Here is a 21,998-nt window from a genome sequence, read left to right on the forward strand (position 1 = left end):
TCTTAATTTGTTTTTTGCTATTTACTATAGCAAATATAGTAAATATTTGCTATAAAATTTATAGCAAACTTAGCTCTAGAAAACTGTTTGCTAACACATGAATAAAAATGTACATATGAGAAGGGTGGCCAATGATAGAAAGCCACTTGATTTCCTGACTGAAGAACATAGGGGTAGTTAGTTTCATCTGATGGTCCATGGACAAATATAGATCCCTTGTTTCAAAACCTAGGGATTTTTCTATTAACATTTATATTTGTATGTGACAACTTCTAATTTTAAACAATAGTTAAATGGGTTTTCAAACATTATGAAGGAGTAAGAAAAATCTTTGTTACAAAGTTATAGTAATTCAAACATGTAATTTATGGCAATAGGATTAAGGCATAAGAGAAATAATGAGGGGATGTTTTTAAGTAAATTGTTAAAAATGATACACCTGGGGGCACCTGGGTGGCTCAGTTGTTTAAGCATCTGACTTCTGCTCAGATCATGATCTCACGGGTCATGAGTTTGAGCCTCATATCAGATTCTCTGCTGTCAGCACAGAGATTGTTTCAGAAACTCTGTCCCCCTCTCTCACTATCCCTCCCCTGCTCACTCTCTCTCTTTCTCAAAAAATAAATAAATAAATATTTTTAAAAATCATGCCTGGAATCATATATTTAAAAAATGATACACCTGAAACTAATATAACACTATTTGTAATACTTGAATTAAAAAATAAAAAATAATGCATTAATTAAATATAATAAACCAGTTAAATATATAAGAAAATATGAAGACCTGAAATAATACTTGGGCAAAAGCAATATGAAAAAAAAAAATCCAAAACAGGATTCTTTTTTTATTTTAAGTTTTTATTTTAATGCCAGTTAGTTTACATGCAGTGTTATATTTGTCTCAGGTATACAATATAGTAATTCAACACTTCCATACATCACCCTGTGCTCATCACCCCAAGTATGCTGATTAATCTCCATCATCTATTTAACCCATCCTCCCACCTCCTAACCTCTGGTAACCACCTGTTTGTCCTCTATAATTAAAATTTTGTTTCTTGATTTGACACTGTCTCTCTTATTCTTTCCCTATGCTTCAAAACAAAAATTTTATCATAGTACACATGCATAAGAAAGGGTTTCACAATGTTAATATTTTTAGGGAGAATTAGTATAAAACTTAGTATGGGGTCAGCGTCACATGGGGTCCACATTTTCCTTTTGTTTAATACAAAAATAAAGACAATAAAAACAGCTATGTTTTATATTGATTGCTGACTGGTTTATTTATAACTTACAGCATTTTGCTTAATGAATTTGAAAGATTATATGAGGCATAACAGTGCTCTGCTCCATTAGCAGTGTGCCAAGGATAGAGTGAAATTACCCATGAAGTGTCTACAGACAAGTAGCATTTACTTTCTGTATATTGCCTGTCTCTGTTGTAGTAATATCCTTCTGCAAACAAGATCTGTCATTTCATCTACTATTATCAACATTTATCAATTTATTAAGGTAATCATCTTCCCAGGACTTTCCTGAGAGCTCCAGCCACCTCTTTGTTTCGTAGACTATAGATGAGGGGGTTGAGCACGGGGGAAAGGATAGTGTAGAAGACAGAGACCACTTTGTCCTGCTCAGCAGTGTGATAGGCTTTGGGGAGAAAATATTTGATGATGGCTGTTCCATAGAAGAGAGACACCGCAATCATATGAGAAGAACAGGTTGCCAAAGCTTTTCTTGTCCCCAAGTTTGCTCTTAATCCCAAAACAGTGGAAACAATCTGGCCATAAGAGGCCATGATGGCAGATATTGGCAAAAGGAGAAAGAGAACACCACTGACAAAAAGGCCATTTTCATAAAGAGAAGTGTCAGCACAAACGAGTTTCAGGAGTGCTGGGATCTCACAAAAGAAATGATGGATTTCCCTGGAAGCACAGTAAGGGAGACTCAGAGTATAGATAACATGGATTAAGGCATTGAGAAGTCCACTTAGCCATGTGCCAGTCACCATGAATGCACAGACTATGGGGCACATGAGTACTGAGTAATGGAGGGGGCGGCATATAGCTACATAACGGTCATAAGCCATTACTGCCAGAAGAAGACACTCTGCTCCCACAATAGTCATGAAGAGGAAAAGCTGAATTCCACAACCAATATAGGAAATGCTGTTTCTTCCATACAAAAAGTCAATGGCTATCTTTGGGACAAAAGTAGAGCTACATAAAAGATCCATCAAGGAGAGTTGACTGAGAAGGAAATACATAGGAGTATGGAGGCGAGAATCAAACCAAATAAGAATCATCATCGTTACATTTCCAACAAGGGCTGCAAGGAAAACCAGGAAGATGAGAGTGAAGAGAACCTTTGGGGCCTGGATGTGGTGAAACAGCCCCAAAAGAATAAAACCAGTTCCAGTGGTTCTATTGATCCATCCTTCCATTCTCTCCTTCTGAATCCATTACCCTGGATAGAATTTACAAATATATTTAGACCCTCTATCCATTTTGGTAACACCCTCATTTTACAATGTCTTAATTCCATTGTATCCCTTAGTCTTGCAGTATCAAATATATTTATATAAAATTTAATTTAAACATTGTCTTAGCCCAGTTTTACTTCTCTTGTTATTGAATATTTCTTAAGAATGTATGATATCAGACATGTGGTAAATACATAAAACTAGTAAAGTACTGTTCAATTTCACGAATATTTATACTGAATTAAATATGTAAATATATTATTTTTTAATGTTACTTGTAGTTGTGTTGAAAAGGCAAGACTGATGATGTTGAATAAAGTAACTTCTCACCTAAGCAGTATAATGTTTGGTCATCATAAAACCTAATATTCAATTAATTTTTGGTATCAAGTGAATCTATACATAGAAATGATTACCTTTTATTAATTTTTCCTCTGAATATCACCAGAAAGATGTCTATGTGAATGAACAAAATTATCCAGAGTGATTAATCTTCCCTTGTTGCCAGGACCATGCATTACCAACGAGCTAAGGAGGTTAAATAGCCTCCCAAAAAAATCTCTCTACAACAGAGATTTGTGTGAAATTAAAAATCTATGTGCACTGTCCTTAGGGTAAATTTCACTTGTTTGCCTCTCTGTTCCCTTAGGTACAGAGTAACACACACATTTATTCCATTGTCCTTCAAATACCCCAATTAAACAAGTGTGGTCCCTTAAAAACAAATATAATTTATTTGCATAATCATTTGTTTATCAGCACCACATGTCTCCACCTCGATAATTTAAAAATTGCCATGTTGAAATCCCTGTTCAGAATTTAATGGTTGTTGATACAGAATAGTTGTCTTTTAGAATTCAAAGCAAGTGAACTTTTTTTCCTGACTTCGCCATTTTTAGTGACCTCAGATATGTTAATTAACTTCTATTTCCTTTGATTCTTCATGTATAAAATGGGATAATAAAGGAATGAATGCTTAGGGTTTTGCTCACAAAACCTTATCAAGTTCATTGATGACAACAATTCACTTGGAATAGTGCCAGACACACAGGAAATACTAAAAGTTTCCATATGGAGTTGAGTTTGAACTTTATGAATAAATATTTTTAGCAGTATGATTTGACCTGTCATATATAATTGTATTTTGCCTTCTGTTAAATATCAAGTAGACAAATTAGAGATTTGTATAAATTTCAACATGTATTTTTTATAGAACTAAAACTTAATATAGTTTTTTTTATTGAGGTACTCATGTACAGAATTTAAACTTCAAATTCTAAACCTATTATAATGAAACAATGATGATCTTGTTCCAACCTCTCCTTTTCAAAACCAACCACTTAAAATTCTTTTAGCTATTTATACTGTATTTATTACACATGTCTAAATTAATGCTAGTGCTGTTATTTCTTGGTTTACCAACTTTAGATATTATCAATTGAGATTATCAACTAACAAAACTCGAGCAGGGCCACCACTCATAATACATCAGGCTTCATCTCATTTTGTTAATAAACATTTTCACAGAGCTTCTTAATATAACTTCATAGCAGGTTAATATTTTTGGTCCATGTATGTGTAAAAACCTCTTCATTTTCTCTTTATTTTTTATTTGATTCAAGGTTAATACCCAGTTTCCTTCTGAAATTCAAAGGCATTGCTCCATTTACCATTTTTTTGATCTACTACCCTTCAGATGGTAGATTCTTTTTTTTCCCCTTTCTGAAAGCTTCAACATGTATTTTTAATAAATTATATGTGTGACTCCATGCCTTAATACCATATTTCCTGAGTCTTTTTCAACAAGAAACATACACCTACCCTTGTGATTTTTGTACATTTATGATGTAATTACATATATCCCTCTCTTTTAAAAAGTGTTTATTTAGTGAGAGAGGGAGAGAAACTGTGAGGGGGGAAGGGCTGGGAGAGAGAGGGAGACAGAGGATCTGAAGCAGGCTCTGTGCTGACAGAAGATAGCCCAATGCAGGGCTCAAACCCAAGAACTGTGAGATCATGACCTGAGCTAAAGTCAGATGATTAACCAACTGAGTCACCCAGGTGTCCCATAATTACATATATTTCACTAAATTTCCCTGAGCATCATAATTCCAAAATGATTCCCATTTTATTTTCTGTGTATAGAGGAAGAAGAAATGCATAATACTTTTTCATAAATTGAACTTGACCTGGAAATGATACATTTGGATAAATTCGGTTACTGGGGAGAAATAGGTCACGTGGTGATGTTCATTGAGATTAGGTCACAAGATGAAATTAATTTGATGTAGTTTTGATTTTAAGGTGAGACAAGGATTTTTGTAATTGTGAGCTTCTGTAAAATTCAAGCTAATGTCAGTATTTACTGATGACTTTCTATGTGCCAGCCAGTTTTAAGTACTTTACATATATATTAAATCCTTAGACTTTCTTATGTCCCCATAAGTCAGGCACTGTGCATAATACTACTTCAGTGCCTCTGATCATACCCATTTTACAACCATGTAACTTTAATATCACTGAAGGTTTAATGTTTTTTTATTCTACTTAGAAAGATGCAATACACTGTTAAAATCCAAAAGTATTAGAAATTAACATTTTAGAGGGACTTTAACACACTTTCAATTCATTACAACAATCATATAATGAAAAAGTAGTCCATCTCTCCTTTCACAGCTGAGTTCACTGTTCAAAGTTACCAAAACATTAAGAAAAAAAAAATAAAACATAAGTATCAACACTATTGCTACTAAATGAAATGCAGAATGCAAAAACAATTTTGGAATAAAATTATCCTTTTTCTGTTAAATTCAGCTTTATTTTTTTCAGTTTCCATGGGGTTTTAAAATAGCACATGTACAAGAATGCTTTATAATTTTTGAAAAAAAGTAAGGGTTTATCTGGTTTGCTTATCGCTGGAGATAATTGGGCATATTATAAAAACGTTTTATTAAATCATTTTCATTAAAACATAAAATCTAAAACTCACACTTATAACAGAAGTGACCATTTTCATATGCTGTAGTAACTATTGTGAGGTGGGCATTCTCTTCCCAAGTTTATCTTAGTTTCATGGCAAAAGAAACCTCGAATCTGTATCTCCCAGAACCCCATTGTTTGTATGGTTCATGACTATCATTTACCAATGACAGGGATATACACATGATGTGGAAAATATAAGAAAATAAATGGAGTTACTCTTTGAGAAAAACAGATGTGTAGGCAGATGTAAGTTTTAAATCAGCTTCCAGGTGAGCTTCTAGGAAATATACTACATTGGTGCTAGAAATCAAAACCATCAGTGGGAGATCACATACATCCTGAGATTTGCAGCACCCTCCAGGTGACTTATCAACACCACCCAAATATAGCCTTCACTCTACCAGCCCTTATAAAGTACAAATAAGCATCTAAATCATTATGGTAAAATCAATTACGCTGGGTAAACCATTAATGGATTTTGTTTACAGAATATTGCAGTTTCACAATATTTGTTACCAGAAGGTGTCCCTAGGAAGAAGAACCTCAAAGACAGGAATCTGAAATTGATCATCTAATCTGATTAGATGAAATAAGATGATATAATAGTTATCAGTAAAAAACTGGACACTACTATTCCAGAGTATACTGTGACAAAAAAAAATTGAATCATCACTAGTAATTGGTGAAAATCAATTGTGACAAAAGTAAGATTTGGGATGAAATTCTTACTCCTATAGGAAAAATTATGGTAGAAATAAAGAACCCACTCTTTGTGAACTGGAGTATATTGTTTTGATTTTAGAAATTCAATTGTAAGAAGGAAATGACAAACTCAGTCCTTTAATCAAAGGGTCAGACAACCAAAGAACTTTAATGACTATCCTGGAACAAAAATATTTTTTTCTTGAGGCAAGGATTTGTGAACAAAAGAGAATAAATATCCTGTTACAGAGATGACCTAAAGTATAAAACAAGCTGAATTTACTTCCTCAATAAGACTTATGCAATATTGGACACTGATTGAAAAGACAAATTGAGGGGCGTCTGGGTGGCTCAGTCGGTTAAGCATCTGACTTTGACTCAGGTCATGATCTCACGGTCTGTGAGTTCGAGCCCCGCGTCAGGCTCTGTGCTGACAGCTCAGAGCCTGGAGCCTGTTTCAGATTCTGTGTCTCCCTCTCTCTCTGGCCCTCCCCCGTTTATGCTCTGTCTCTCTCTGTCTCAAAAATAAATAAAACGTTAAAAAAAAGACAAATTGAAATTGAGACATCCAAGTACATTAAAAAATCTAAATACCTTGAACACCAAAATCCCACTGATCTTGCCTTGCCAGCAGGGGAAGTCTCTTTTCCCTAGTCCCAGGAAGTTAGAGTTTCATATATGGATATCTTGTAATGAATTCACCTCTGGCAATTGTCCTGCAGGAAACTGTCCATTATTTATAAGATCCAATTCTTTTCTCACTCATTTGCAGAACTGGTGCAGGTAATAGAAGCATAGAAATTTTATTTTTTAATAAAGAGAATGAGATAGTCTTGAATAATATCTTTAGCAACTTTATATTTAAAATATATAATCCAAAAATATATGATGTAAATCTACTACTGGCTTCCCCCAAAGAACCTGGAGATATATTATTGGAATTATTCCTATAAGATTTCACAGTACCTCATGGAAAACCAATTGTACACAATAAATTACACATTATAGATGTATAGACTATTGAATAAATGCACACACCTGGCTTTTTTCTTATATGTACAAGCTTATCTACATAATATTTTTTGCCACAATTCTATTTAATCTTTCTTGTGACTATACTGTGTCCCTGTCCTTAACCATGCTAGTCTTTGAAATAACATCTACACTTCTGCCATTCTTAATTTTGTTAACTTTGCAGAGTGGATTAAATATGAAAAACAGCTAAGTACACATCTAGGATGTCAATGTATCTAATGAAAATAAAATAATTATGAGTGTTTCATAGTAGCGAGAATAGACTTTTTATTTACCATGGATCCTGGATAAAGACTATTGATTGTGGATAAAAAAGAAAATTTTCTGAGTATGTAAATAGGTAGTAGTGTCATGTCAGAGTAGAGGTCATTAAGTAAGGCAATGTATGGGCAGATTCTTTCCAAAGAACAGCTTCTAATTGACTGCAATGTTTGTTTTTATTTTTGGCATTGTTTTCCTGTATGTATGTATGTATGTATGTATGTATTTAACAGGCTTCACCCTCAGTGCAAAGCCCAATGCAGGTCTTGAATTCATGACACTGAGATCATAAAAGGAAGAAGGAAGGAATAAAGAATGACTATTCTTTGGAATACCCATTCCAAATGGGGAAGACCCATTTGTGGGTCTAATTCTGGGGTTTCTATTCTATTCAATTGGTCTATGTGTCCGTTTTGTGCCAATACCATGCTGTCTTGATGATGACAGCTTTGTAGTAGAGGCTAAAGCCTGGGATTGTGATGACTCCCGCTTTGGTCTTCTTCTTCAATATTGCTTTGGCTCTTTGGGGTCTTTTGTGGTTCCACACAAATTTTAGGATGGTTTGTTCTAGCTTTGAGAAGAATGCTGGTGCAATTTTGATTGGGATTGCATTGAATGTGTAGATAGCTTTGGGTAGTATTGACATTTTGGCAATATTTATTCTTCCAATCCATTAGCATGGAATGTTTTTCCATTTCTTTATATCTTCTTCAATTTCCTTCATGCAATTTCTATATTTCAGCATACAAATTTCTACATCTTTGGTTAAGTTTATTCCTAGGTATTTTATGCTTCTTGATGCAATTGTGAATGGGATTAGTTTCTTTGTCTTTCTGTTGCTTCATTATTAGTGTATAAGAATGCAACTTATTTCTGTACATTAATTTTGTATCCTGTGACTTTCCTGAATTCATGTGTCAGTTCTAGCAGACTTTTCATGGAATCTATCAGGTTTTCCATGTATAATATCATGTAATCTGCAAAAAGTAAAGGCTTGACTTCATCTTTGCCATTTTTGATGCTTTTGATTTCCTTTTGTTGTCTGATTGCTGATGCTAGAACTTCCAACACTATGTTAAACAACAGTGGTGAAAGTGGACATCCCTGTCGTGTTCCTGATCTCAGGGAGAAAGCTCTCAGTTTTTCCCCATTGAGGATGGTATTAGCTGTGGACTTTCATTAATGGCTTTTACAATGTTTAAGTATGCTCCTTCTTTCCTTACTCTCTCGAGAGTTTTTATTAAGAAAGGATGCTGAATTTTGTAAAATGCTTTTTCTGCATAGATTGACAGGATCATATGATTCTTCTCTTTTCTTTTATCAATATGATGTATCACATTGATTTATTTGCAAATATTGAACCAGCTCTGCAGCACATGAATGAATCCCACTTGATCATGGTGAATAGTTGTTTTTATTTGCTGTTGAATTCAATTTACTAGTATCTTGTTGAGAAATTTTGCATCCATATTCATCAGGGATATTGGCTTGTAGTTCTCTTTTTTGTTGGGTCTCTGTCTCATTTGGGAATCAAAGTAATGTTGGCTTCAAAGAATGAGTCTGGAAGTTTTCCCTCCCTTTGTATTTTTTGGAAGAGCTTGAGATGGGTAGGTATTATATCGGCTTTAAATGTCTTAGAATTCCCCTGGGAAGCCATCTGGTTCTGGACTCTTATTTGTTTGGAGACTTTTGATAACTGATTCAATTTCTTTGATGGTTATGGGTCTGTTCAATTTTTTTTATTTCTTCCTGTGTGAGTTTTGGAAGTGTGTGTGTTCTTAGGAATTTGTCCATTTCTTCCAGGTTGTCCAGTTTGTTGGCATATCATTTTCCATAGTATTCCCTGATAATTGCTTGTATTTCTGAGGGATTGGTTGCATTTTCATTTGTGATTTTTTTTCTATTTGCGTGATCTCCCTTTTCTTTTTTAGAAGCCTGGCTAGAAGTTTATAAATTTTGTTTATTTTTTTCAAATAAACAACTCTTGGTTTCATTGATCCGCTCTACTTTTTTTTTTTAATTCTATATTGTTTATTTCTGCTCTGATCTTTGTTATTTGTCTTCTTCTGCGGGGTTTTGGGTGTCTTTGCTGTTCTGCTTCTATTTCCTTTAGGTGTGCTGTTAGATTTTGTATTCGGGATTTTTCTTGTTTCTTGAGATAGGCCTGGATTGCAATGTATTTTCCTCTCAGGACTTCCTTCCCTGCATCCCAAAGCGTTTGGACTGTTGTATTTCCATTTTCATTTGTTTCAATATATTTAATTACTTCTCTAATTGCCTGGTTGACCCATTCATTAATTAGTACGGTGTTCTTTAACTTCCATGTTTTTGGAGGTTTTCCAGACTTTTTCCTGTGGTTGATTTCAAGTTTCATAGCATAGTGGTCTGAAAGTGTGCATGATATGATCTCAATTCTTTCATACTTATGAAGGGCTGTTTTGTGACCCAGAATGTGATCTATCTTGGAGAATGTTCCATGTGCGCTCGAGATGAAAGTATGTTCTGGTTCCTTGGGATGCAGAGTTCTAAATATATTTGTCAAGTCCATCTGATCCAATGTATCATTCAGGGCCTTTGTTTCTTTATTGATCCTCTGTCTAGATGATCTATCCATTGTTGTATGTGGAGTATTAAAGTCCCCTGCAATTACCACGTTCTTATCAATATAGTTGCTTATGTTTATGATTAATTGTTTTATATATTTGGAGGCTCCTGTATTTGTCACATAGACATTTATATTTGTTAAATTTTCCTGATGGATAGACCCTGTAATTATTATATAATGCCCTTCTTCATCTCTCTTGTTACAGCCTTTAATGTATTTATTTTATTTTTAAAATATTTTTAATGTCTATTTATTTTTGAGGGACAGAGAGAGACAGTATAAGTGGGGAATGCGCAGAGAGAGAGGGAGACATAGAGCATGAAACAGGCTCCAGGCTCTGAGGTGTCAGCTCAGGGCCCGACATAGGGCATGAACTCACAAGCCATGAGTTTATGACCTGAGCTGAAGTTGGACCCTTAACCAACTGAGCCACCCAGGCACCCTGTTACAGCCTTTTTAAAAATCTTTTTTAACGTTTATTTATTTTTGAGACAGAGAGAGACAGAGCATGAACAGGGGAGGGTCAGGGAGAGAGGGAGACACAGAATCTGAAAGAGGCTTCAGACTCTGAGCTGTCAGCACAGAGCCTGACATGGGGCTCGAACTACAGATCACCAGATCATGACCTGAGCTGAAGTCGGATGCTCAAACAACTGAGCCACCCAGGCGCCTCTCAGCCTTTAATTTAAAGTATAGTTTGTCCGATATAAGTATGGCTACTCCAGGTTTGTTTTGACTTCCAGAAGCATGATTGATAGTTCTCCATCCCCTCACTTTCATTCTGCAGGTTTCCTAAGGTCTAAACTGAGTCTCCTATAGACAGCAAATAGATGGGTCTTGTTTTATTATTCACTCTGATACCCTATGTATTTTGGTTGGAGCATTTAGTCCATTTACATTCAGTGTTATTATTGAAAGATTTGGGTTTAGACTCATTGTGATGTCTGTAGGTTTCATGCTTGTAGTGATGTCTCTGGCACTTTGTGGTCCATGCAACATTTCACTTACAGAATCCCCCTTAGGATCTCCTGTAGGGCGGGATTAGTGGGGATTAATTCCTTCAGTTTTTTTGTTTGGTAAAACCTTAATCTCTCCTTCTATTCTGAATGACAGAGTTGCTGGATAAAGGATTCTTGGCTGCATAGTTTTTCTGTCATCAAATAAACATCTTAACATTACACCTAAAGAAGCTAGAAAAAAGAACAAACAAAACCTAAACACAGAAAAAGTAAGTAAATAATAAAGATTGGAGCAGAAATAAGGTATATACAACTAAAAACATAAAGGATATCAATGATACCATGGGCTGGTTTATTGAAAAATTAACAAAATTGATAGGGGTGCCAGGAGCTCATTCAGTAAAGTTTATGACCCTTGATTTTGTCTCAGGTCATGATTCAGAGTTCATGAGTTTGAGCCCTGTGTCTGGTTATATGCTGACAGTGTGGAGTCAGCAGCTTGGTATTCTCTCTCTCCCTCTCTTTGCCCCTCACACACTCATGCTTTCTCTCTCTCTCTCTCTCTCTCTCTCTGTCTCACTTTCTCAGTAAACATTAAAAACAAGAAAAAAATTGATAAACCTTTAGCCAGATTCGTTTAAAAAATGGTGAAATAAATAAAATTACTAATGAATGTGGAGAAATAACACAACAGAAATACAAACAATTGTAACAGAATGTTATTAAAACCTATATGCCAACAAATTGGACAACTTAGAAGAAATGGATAAATTCCTGTAAACAAACGCCTAAGAAAAACTAATGCATGATGAAATAGAAAATTTAAACAGACCAAATACCATTAACGAAATTCAATCAGTAATTAAAAACACCCAACAAACAAAATTTCAGGTCTAGACAGCTTCATAGATGAAATCTACCAAATATTTAAAGAAAAGCACATACTTATTTTTCTCAAACTATTACAAGAAATGAAAAAGGAAGGAAAAATTCTATATTCATTCTATGAGGCCATATTCAACCTGACACAAAAACCAGATAAGGACATTAAAAAATAAAATAACCAGAGTCCAGTAACCCTGATGACAATAGATGCAAAAATCCTCAACAAAATATTAGCAAACTGAACCCAACAATACTTTGAAAATTATACACTGTGATCAAATGACATTTATTTCTGGGATGTAAATATGGTTAAATACTCATAAAAAAAGTTAATGTGATAAGTCAAATCAATGAGAGAAAGGAAAACAATCATATGTTAACTTCATTAGATGAAGACAAAGCATTTGGCTAATTACATTCATTTATGTGTTAAAGAAAACCCTCTGAAAAGTAGGACTAGAGGGAGCATACCTCAATAATAAAAGCTTTAGATGAAAAATTCACATCAACCTCATTTTCAATAGTGAAAATTTGAGAACTTTTTCCTTAACGTCAAGAATAAGACAAAGAATGTACACTATCGCCAATTTTATTCAACAAAATACTAGAAGTCTTAGCAATAGCAATTAGAGAATATATAGAAATAAAAGGTATCCAAACTGGTAGGCAAGAAGAAAACCTTTCTCTATTTGCAGATGTCATATTACTATATATAGAAAACTCAAAAGACTCCACCAGCAAATTACAAGAACTGATAAGTGAATTCAGTGAAGTCCCAGGATAAAAAAATAAGTGTACAGAAATCTGTTGCATTCTTATATACTAGTAATGAAGTGAAATTAAGGATTCAATTGCACCAAAAACAATAAAATACCTGGGAATAAACGAACCAAAGTGGGGAAAGACCTGTACAGTGAAAACTATAAAATATGGGGGCAGCTGGATGGCTCACTCAGTTAAGCATCTGACTCTTTTTTTTTTAACGTTTATTTATTTTTGAGACAGAGAGAGAGAGAATGAACGAGGGAGGGTCAGAGAGAGTGAGACACAGAATCTGAAACAGGCTCCAGGCTCTGAGCTGTCAGCACAGAGCCTGACGTGGGGCTCGAACTCACAGACCGTGAGATCATGACCTGAGCCGAAGTCGGCCGTTTAACCGACTGAGCCACCCAGGTGCCCCTGACTCTTTTTTTTAATATTTATTTTTAGGAGACAGAGAGAAAGACAGCATGATTGGGGGAGGAACAAAGAGAAAGGGAGACATGGAATGTGAAGCAGGCTCCAGGCTCTGAGCTGTCAGGACAGAGATCAACTTGGGACTTGAACTCATGAACCATGAGATCATGACTTGAGCTGTAGTCAGACACTTAAACAACTGAGACATCCAGGCGCCCTTAAGCATCTGACTCTTGATTTCGGCTCAGGTCATGATTTGACAGTTTCTGGGTTCAAGCCCTCTGTCAAGCTCTGAGCTGAAGAGCTTGGAGCCTGCTTGAGATTCTCTCTCTCCCTCTCTCTCTCTCTCTCTCTGCCCCTCCCCTGCTCTTCTGTCTCTCAGACATAAACATTAAAAAATATAAAATACAATGAAAGAAATTCAAGATAATGCAAAGAACTGGGAGATATTCCATACTCATTGATTGGAAGAACAAATATTGTTAAAATTTCTATACTGATCAGAACAATCTACATATTTAATGCAATCCCTATCAAAATACCAACAAGAGTTTTACAGGACTAGAACAATTCTAAAATATGTAAGGATCCATAAAAGATCTCAAATAGCTGAAGCAATCTTGTAAAAGAAAACCAATCCTGGAGGCATCACAATTCCAGACTTCAAGTTATATTACGAAGCTGTAGTAATCAAACCAGTAGGTACTGGCACAAAAATAGTGCATGCATGTATTAATTAATTAATTATGAATCTTAATTTGTATTATATAATAACTTATATATATATAATTTTAATTATTATACACACAATTATTCCATTTTTCCATGATGAGTGATAAATTCATCATAAATTGGAGGAAATTACAATAATACTCATGAACGAACTACTTAAAAGGATAAAAAAGTAAAAGAATCAATTATTTTATAGTAAGCTCTTTTATTGTAAGTACATTCAAGAAATATATACAAACAAGATCAATAAGGAAGGCCATCCAAGATGGCAGCATAGGAAGACCCTGAACTCACCTCCTCCATGGACACACCAATATCTAAAGTATCATATGGAAAATTTTCCATTGGAAAAAAACAGTAAAAACTAACTTAACAGGTCACTTTACATAAAGGGTAAAAGCACTGTAACAAGGTGAGTAGGAGAATCAGACACGTGATCTCTCCAAAAACCACACCCAGCACAACAACCTACAAGAACCAGGTTCTTTTTTTTTTTTTTTAATATATGAAATTTATTGTCAAATTGGTTTCCATACAACACCCAGTGCTCATCCCAAAAGGTGCCCTCCTCAATACCCATCACCCACCCTCTCCTCCCTCCCACCCCCCATCAACCCTCAGTTTGCTCTCAGTTCTCAACAGTCTCTTATGCTTTGGCTCTCTCCCACTCTAACCTCTTTTTTTTTTTCCTTCCCCTCCCCCATGGGTTCCTGTTAAGTTTCTCAGGATCCACATAAGAGTGAAACCATATGGTATCTGTCTTTCTCTGTATGGCTTATTTCACTTAGCATCACACTCTCCAGTTCCATCCACGTTGCTACAAAAGGCCATATTTCATTTTTTCTCATTGCCACGTAGTATTCCATAGTGTATATAAACCACAATTTCTTTATCCATTCATCAGTTGATGGACATTTAGGCTCTTTCCATAATTTGGCTATTGTTGAGAGTGCTGCTATGAACATTGGGGTACAAGTGCCCCTATGCATCAGTACTCCTGTGTCCCTTGGATAAATTCCTAGCAGTGCTACTGCTGGGTCATAGGGTAGGTCTATTTTTAATTTTCTGAGGAACCTCCACACTGCTTTCCAGAGCGGCTGCACCAATTTGCATTCCCACCAACAGTGCAAGAGGGTTCCCGTTTCTCCACATCCTCGCCAGCATCTATAGTCTCCTGATTTGTTCATTTTGGCCACTCTGACTGGCGTGAGGTGATACCTGAGTGTGGTTTTGATTTGTATTTCCCTGATGAGGAGCGACGCTGAACATCTTTTCATGTGCCTGTTGGCCATCCGGATGTCTTCTTTAGAGAAGTGTCTATTCATGTTTTCTGCCCATTTCTTCACTGGGTTCTTTGCTTTTCGGGTGTGGAGTTTGGTGAGCTCTTTATAGATTTTGGATACTAGCCCTTTGTCCGATATGTCATTTGCAAATATCTTTTCCCATTCCGTTGGTTGCCTTTTAGTTTTGTTGGTTGTTTCCTTTGCTGTGCAGAAGCTTTTTATCTTCATAAGGTCCCAGTAATTCACTTTTGCTTTTAATTCCCTTGCCTTTGGGGATGTGTCGAGTAAGAGATTGCTACGGCTGAGGTCAGAGAGGTCTTTTCCTGCTTTCTCCTCTAGGGTTTGGATGGTTTCCTGTCTCACATTCAGGTCCTTTATCCATTTTGAGTTTATTTTTGTGAATGGTGTGAGAAAGTGGTCTAGTTTCAACCTTCTGCATGTTGCTGTCCAGTTCTCCCAGCACCATTTGTTAAAGAGACTGTCTTTTTTCCATTGGATGTTCTTTCCTGCTTTGTCAAAGATGAGTTGGCCATACGTTTGTGGGTCTAGTTCTGGGGTTTCTATTCTATTCCATTGGTCTATGTGTCTGTTTTTGTGCCAATACCATGCTATCTTGATGATGACAGCTTTGTAGTAGAGGCTAAAGTCTGGGATTGTGATGCCTCCTGCTTTGGTCTTCTTCTTCAAAATTACTTTGGCTATTCGGGGCCTTTTGTGGTTCCATATGAATTTTAGGATTGCTTGTTCTAGTTTCGAGAAGAATGCTGGTGCAATTTTGATTGGGATTGCATCGAATGTGTAGATAGCTTTGGGTAGTATTGACATTTTGACAATATTTATTCTTCCAATCCATGAGCAGGGAATGTCTTTCCATTTCTTTAAATCTTCTTCAATGACCTTCATAAGCTTTCTATAGTTTTCAGCATACAGATCCTTTACATCTTTGGTTAGATTTATTCCTAGGTATTTTATGCTTCTTGGTGCAATTGTGAATGGGATCAGTTTCCTTATTTGTCTTTCTGTTACTTCATTGTTAGTGTATAAGAATGCAACTGATTTCTGTACATTGATTTTGTATCCTGCAACTTTGCTGAATTCATGTATCAGTTCTAACAGACTTTTGGTGGAGTCTGTCGGATTTTCCATGTATAATATCATGTCATCTGCAAAAAGCGAAAGCTTGACTTCATCTTTGCCAATTTTGATGCCTTTGATTTCCTTTTGTTGTCTGATTGCTGATGCTAGAACTTCCAGCACTATGTTAAACAACAGCGGTGAGAGTGGGCATCCCTGTCGTGTTCCTGATCTCAGGGAAAAAGCTCTCAGTTTTTCCCCGTTGAGGATGATGTTAGCTGTGGGCTTTTCATAAATGGCTTTGATGATCTTTAAGTATGTTCCTTCTATCCCGACTTTCTCAAGGGTTTTTATTAAGAAAGGGTGCTGGGTTTTGTCAAAGGCCTTTTCTGCATCGATTGACAGGATCATATGGTTTTTCTCTTTTTTTTTTGTTAATGTGATGTATCACGTTGATTGATTTGCGAATGTTGAACCAGCCCTGCATCCCAGGAATGAATCCCACTTGATCATGGTGAACAATTCTTTTTATATGCCGTTGAATTCGATTTGCTAGTATCTTATTGAGAATTTTGGCATCCATATTCATCAGGGATATTGGCCTGTAGTTCTCTTTTTTTACTGGGTCTCTGTCTGGTTTAGGAATCAAAGTCATACTGGCTTCATAGAATGAGTCTGGAAGTTTTCCTTCCCTTTCTATTTCTTGGAATACCTTGAGAAGGATAGGTATTATCTCTGCTTTAAACGTCTGGTAGAACTCCCCTGGGAAGCCATCTGGTCCTGGACTCTGATTTGTTGGGAGATTTTTGATAACCGATTCAATTTCTTCGCTGGTGATGGGTCTGTTCAAGCTTTCTATTTCCTCCTGATTGAGTTTTGGAAGAGTGTGGGTGTTCAGGAATTTGTCCATTTCTTCCAGGTTGTCCAATTTGTTGCCATATAATTTTTCATGGTATTCCCTGATAATTGTTTGTATCTCTGAGGGATTGGTTGTAATCATTCCATTTTCATTCATGATTTTATCTATTTGGGTCATCTCCCGTTTCTTTTTGAGAAGCCTGGCTAGAGGTTTGTCAATTTTGTTTATTTTTTCAAAAAACCAACTCTTGGTTTCTTTGATCTGCTCTACAGTTTTTTTAGATTCTATATTGTTTATTTCTGCTCTGATCTTTATTATTTCTCTTCTTCTGCTGGGTTTAGGCTGCCTTTGCTGTTCTGCTTCTATTTCCTTTAGGTGTGCTGTTAGATTTTGTTTTTGGGATTTTTCTTGTTTCTTGAGATAGGCCTGGATTGCAATGTATTTTCCTCTCAGGACTGCCTTCGCTGCGTCCCAAAGCGTTTGGATTGTTGTATTTTCATTTTCGTTTGTTTCCATATATTTTTTAATTTCTTCTCGAATTGCCTGGTTGACCCACTCATTCGTTAGTAGGGTGTTCTTTAACCTCCATGCTTTGGGAGGTTTTCCAGACTTTTTCCTGTGGTTGATTTCAAGCTTCATAGCATTGTGGTCTGAAAGTATGCATGGTATGATTTCAATTCTTGTAAACTTATGAAGGGCTGTTTTGTGACCCAGTATATGATCTATCTTGGAGAATGTTCCATGTGCACTCGAGAAGAAAGTATATTCTGTTGCTTTGGGATGCAGAGTTCTAAATATATCTGTCAAGTCCATCTGTTCCAATGTCTCATTCAGGGCCCTTGTTTCTTTATTGACCGTGTGTCTAGATGATCTATCCATTTCTGTAAGTGGGGTGTTAAAGTCCCCTGCAATTACCACATTCTTCTCAATAAGGTTGCTTATGTTTATGAGTAATTGTTTTATATATTTGGGCGCTCCGGTATTCGGCGCATAGACATTTATAATTGTTAGCTCTTCCTGATGGATAGACCCTGTCACTATTATATAATGTCCTTCTTCATCTCTTGTTACAGCCTTTAATTTAAAGTCTAGTTTGTCTGATATAAGTATGGCTACTCCAGCTTTCTTTTGGCTTCCAGTAGCATGATAACTAGTTCTCCATCCCCTCACTCTCAATCTAAAGGTGTCCTCAAGTCTAAAATGAGTCTCTTGTAGACAGCAAATAGATGGGTCTTGTTTTTTTATCCATTCTGATACCCTATGTCTTTTGGTTGGCGCATTTAATCCATTTACATTCAGTGTTATTATAGAAAGATATGGGTTTAGAGTCATTGTGATGTCTGTATGTTTTATGCTTGTAGTGATGTCTCTGGTACTTTGTCTCACAGGGTCCCCCTTAGGATCTCTTGGAGGGCTGGTTTAGTGGTGGCAAATTCCTTCAGTTTTTGTTTCTTTGGGAAGACCTTTATCTCTCCTTCTATTCTAAATGACAGGCTTGCTGGATAAAGGATTCTCGGCTGCATATTTTTTCTGTCTACCACACTGAAAATCTCGTGCCAACTCTTTCTGGCCTGCCAAGTTTCAAAAGAGAGATCAGTCACGAGCCTTATAGGTCTCCCTTTATATGTGAGGGCACGTTTACCCCTTGCTGCTTTCAGAATTTTCTCTTTATCCTTGTATTTTGCCAGTTTCACTATGATATGTCGTGCAGAAGATCGATTCAAGTTACGTCTGAAGGGAGTTCTCTGTGCCTCTTGGATTTCAATGCCTTTTTCCTTCCCCACTTCAGGGAAGTTCTCAGCTATTATTTCTTCAAGTACCCCTTCAGCACCTTTCCCTCTCTCTTCCTCCTCTGGGATACCAATTATGTGTATATTATTTCTTTTTAGTGTATCACTTAGTTCTCTAATTTTCCCCTCATACTCCTGGATTTTTTTATCTCTCTTTTTCTCAGCTTCCTCTTTTTCCATAACTTTATCTTCTAGTTCACCTATTCTCTCCTCTGCCTCTTCAATCCGAGCTGTGGTGGTTTCCATTTTGTTATGCATTTCATTTAAAGCGTTTTTCAGCTCCTCGTGACTGTTCCTTAGTCCCTTGATCTCTGTAGCAAGAGATTCTCTGCTGTCAGCTCTACTGTTTTCAAGCCCAGCGATTAATTTTATGACTATTATTCTAAATTCAGTTTCTGTTATATTATTTAAATCCTTTTTGATCAGCTCATTAGCTGTTGTTATTTCCTGGAGATTCTTCTGAGGGGAATTCTTCCACTTGGTCATTTTGGATAGTCCCTGGCGTGGTGAGGACCTGCAGGGCACTTCCCCTGTGCTGTGGTGTATAACTGGAATTGGTGGGCGAAGCCGCAGTCAGACCTGATGTCTGCCCCCAGCCCACCGCTGGGGCCACAGTCAGACTGGTGCGTGCCTTCTCTTCCCCTCTCCTAGGGGCGGGATTCACTGTGGGGTGGGGTGGCCTGTCTGGGCTACTTGCACACTGCCAGGCTTGTGATGCTGGGGATCTGGTGTCTTAGCTGGGGTGGGTAGGCAAGGTGCACAAGGGCAGGAGGGGCAGGCTTAGCTTGCTTCTCCTTAGGTGATCCACTTCAGGAGGGGCCCTGTGGCAGCAGCAGGGAGTCAGATCCGCTGCCGGAAGTTTGGCTCTGCAGAAGCGCAGAGTTGGGTGTTTGTGCAGAGCGAGCAAGTTCCCTGGCAGGAACTGGTTCTCTTTGGGATTTTGGCTGGGGGGTGGGCGGGGAAGATAGCGCTGGCGAGCGCCTTTGTTCCCCACCAAACTGAGCTCTGTTGTCCGGGGGCTCAGCAGCTTTCCTTCCCTTTGTCCTCCAGCCTTCCCGCTTTCTGAGCAGAGCTGTTAACTTATGACCTCCCAGCCGCTAAGTCGCGCTTGCTGTCGGAACACAGTCCGTCAGGCCCCTCCGCTTTTTGCAAGCCAGACTCGGGGGCTCTGCTTGGCCTGCGAGCTGCCCCTCCGCCCCGGCTCCCTCCCGGCAGTCCGTGGAGCGCGCACCGCCTCGCCGCCCTTCCTACCCTCTTCCGTGGGCCTCTCGTCTGCGCTTGGCTCTGGCGACTCCGTTCTGCTAATCCTCTGGTGGTTTTCTGGGTTATTTAGGCAGGTGTAGGTGGAATCTAAGTGATCAGCAGGACGCGCGGTGAGCCCAGCGTCCTCCTACGCCGCCATCTTCCCTCCTCCTACAAGAACCAGGTTCTTGAGTCTCACTGCCATAGAAATGAATGCTGGGGAAACCTGGGTGACTCAGTCAGTTAAGTGAGAGACTTCAGCTCAAGTTATGATTTGCGGTTTGTGAATTCAATCCCTGCGTTAAGACTCTGGTTGTTGGCACAGAACTCACTTCAGATCTTCTGTGCCTCTCTCTGTGCACCTACCCTGCTCATTCTCTCTCTCTCTCTCTCTCTCTCTCTCTCAAAAATAAATAAAAATTTAAAAAAGTGAACTTTGAAGAGAAATAAAAGGGGTGGAGTTTATTAGAGATAGCTTGAATACAAGGGAGTGGAAAAGAAAGAGGAATGTCACTTCTTGGAAGGGTTAGTTTGTAAGTCTTTTAAAGGACCTTTTTCAAAGGGCTAGAGACAATGAGTGAGGAAGTGTTCTCCAGTCCTACAGTCATTATCTCATAGTTGTTACTTGTTAGTGGACATAAGACAATCACAGGATGCCTTTCTTCATGGTCAACATTGTTTATGGCTCCTGGAAAATAGAAATGCTTGTGAAAGTGGTCTTTAAATTGTCACTTCTAATTTTGCCCAGACAACAATTACTGCTTGATAGCTGTTATTTCTCACTTGGTATCTTTCCCACAAGGTATTTATCTCTAAGTATAAGGAAACTTTTAACCCTTGCCTCAGACCAGTGGCTTTACAGGAGTTAATTCCCTTCTCCCTGCCCTGTTCTGTCTCAGAACTACCATATGATCCAGCTCTTCCACTTCTGCGTATTTATCTGAGGAAAACAAAGCACCAATCTAAAAAGATATGTACATCCCTATGCTTAGTGTCAAATTATTCATAAGAAGCAAGATATGGGACACACACACAAGCACAATGGAATACTACTTAAACATAAGAAATGATGAAAATCTTGCCATCTGAAATGACATAAATAGACCTCAGATCATTATTTTTATTAAAATGTCATAGAAAGACAACACCATGTGATTTCTCTTATAAAGTGGAATCAAAAACAAACAAACAAAGCAAAATCATACTCATAGATACAGAGAACAGATTGGTAGTTTTCAGAAGGAAAAGTGTTCGGGGGTGGGAAAACGGGTGAAGGGAATTAATCTCACAAATGTGGAAAGTGATACTTATATTTACACAGGAAAGTCAAGGTCACAAGAGTGGTAAAAAGGAACCCAAGAGCTAAAGATTTCCTGGAAATTGAAAAAAATAAACTACAAATTGATAAAAAGCCAGCCAGTATAGAATCAAATTGCAAAGTGATTGGCATAATAAATTCAGTCTGCTGTAGCTTGTATTTTTGTAATCATATATTTTATTACTTAGATAGAAACAAACATATAAACTATAAAATATAATATATATAGAAACAAACTGAAGCTAATAAGTTCAAAAAAAGAAAAAAGCTGAATTTTACCATGCAAAATTTAAACAAGTAATTCCAGAACCAGATAGATCTACACTTTAATATATTTTTAAATCACGTTCCTTTCCAAGACCATTTATGTATACTTTACTTTTCCTTGTAAATGATTATCTCTTATTTTAATGAACCACAGCTTTCTGAAAGGGAAGAGGAAAGTATATTTAAGTTCTTGAAATCTCTAAAATCCTTAAAAATTAAACATCATTGGCACCTCAAGAGTAATACTTATGAGGCACTAGCATATTATTAGAAAAAAAAAGTATTTTTAGCAAAAGATGTCAATAGACCATGCCCTTGAATAGTTTATTCTGGACACTAAT

General features: G+C 37.0%; 1 protein-coding gene across 1 annotated transcript; it reads right to left on the reverse strand.

Moving 5' to 3' along the window:
* Positions 1-1,521: 1,521 nt before the first annotated feature.
* Positions 1,522-2,448, reverse strand: LOC121023598 (olfactory receptor 56-like). Its single transcript, XM_040465544.1, has one exon. The coding sequence runs from the start codon at positions 2,446-2,448 to the stop codon at positions 1,522-1,524; it is 927 nt and encodes a 308-aa protein (XP_040321478.1).
* Between the last annotated feature and the right edge of the window lie 19,550 nt (positions 2,449-21,998).

This window comes from Herpailurus yagouaroundi, unplaced genomic scaffold, assembly GCF_014898765.1.
Source record: "Herpailurus yagouaroundi ecotype Mexico unplaced genomic scaffold, PumYag 566, whole genome shotgun sequence".
Classification (NCBI taxonomy): Eukaryota; Metazoa; Chordata; class Mammalia; order Carnivora; family Felidae; genus Herpailurus; species Herpailurus yagouaroundi.

What these genes read in the sequence shown, in the direction of transcription:
- LOC121023598 (XM_040465544.1), bottom strand. Translation starts at nt 2,448, where the DNA reads ATGGAAGGATGGATCAATAGAACCACTGGAACTGGTTTTATTCTTTTG.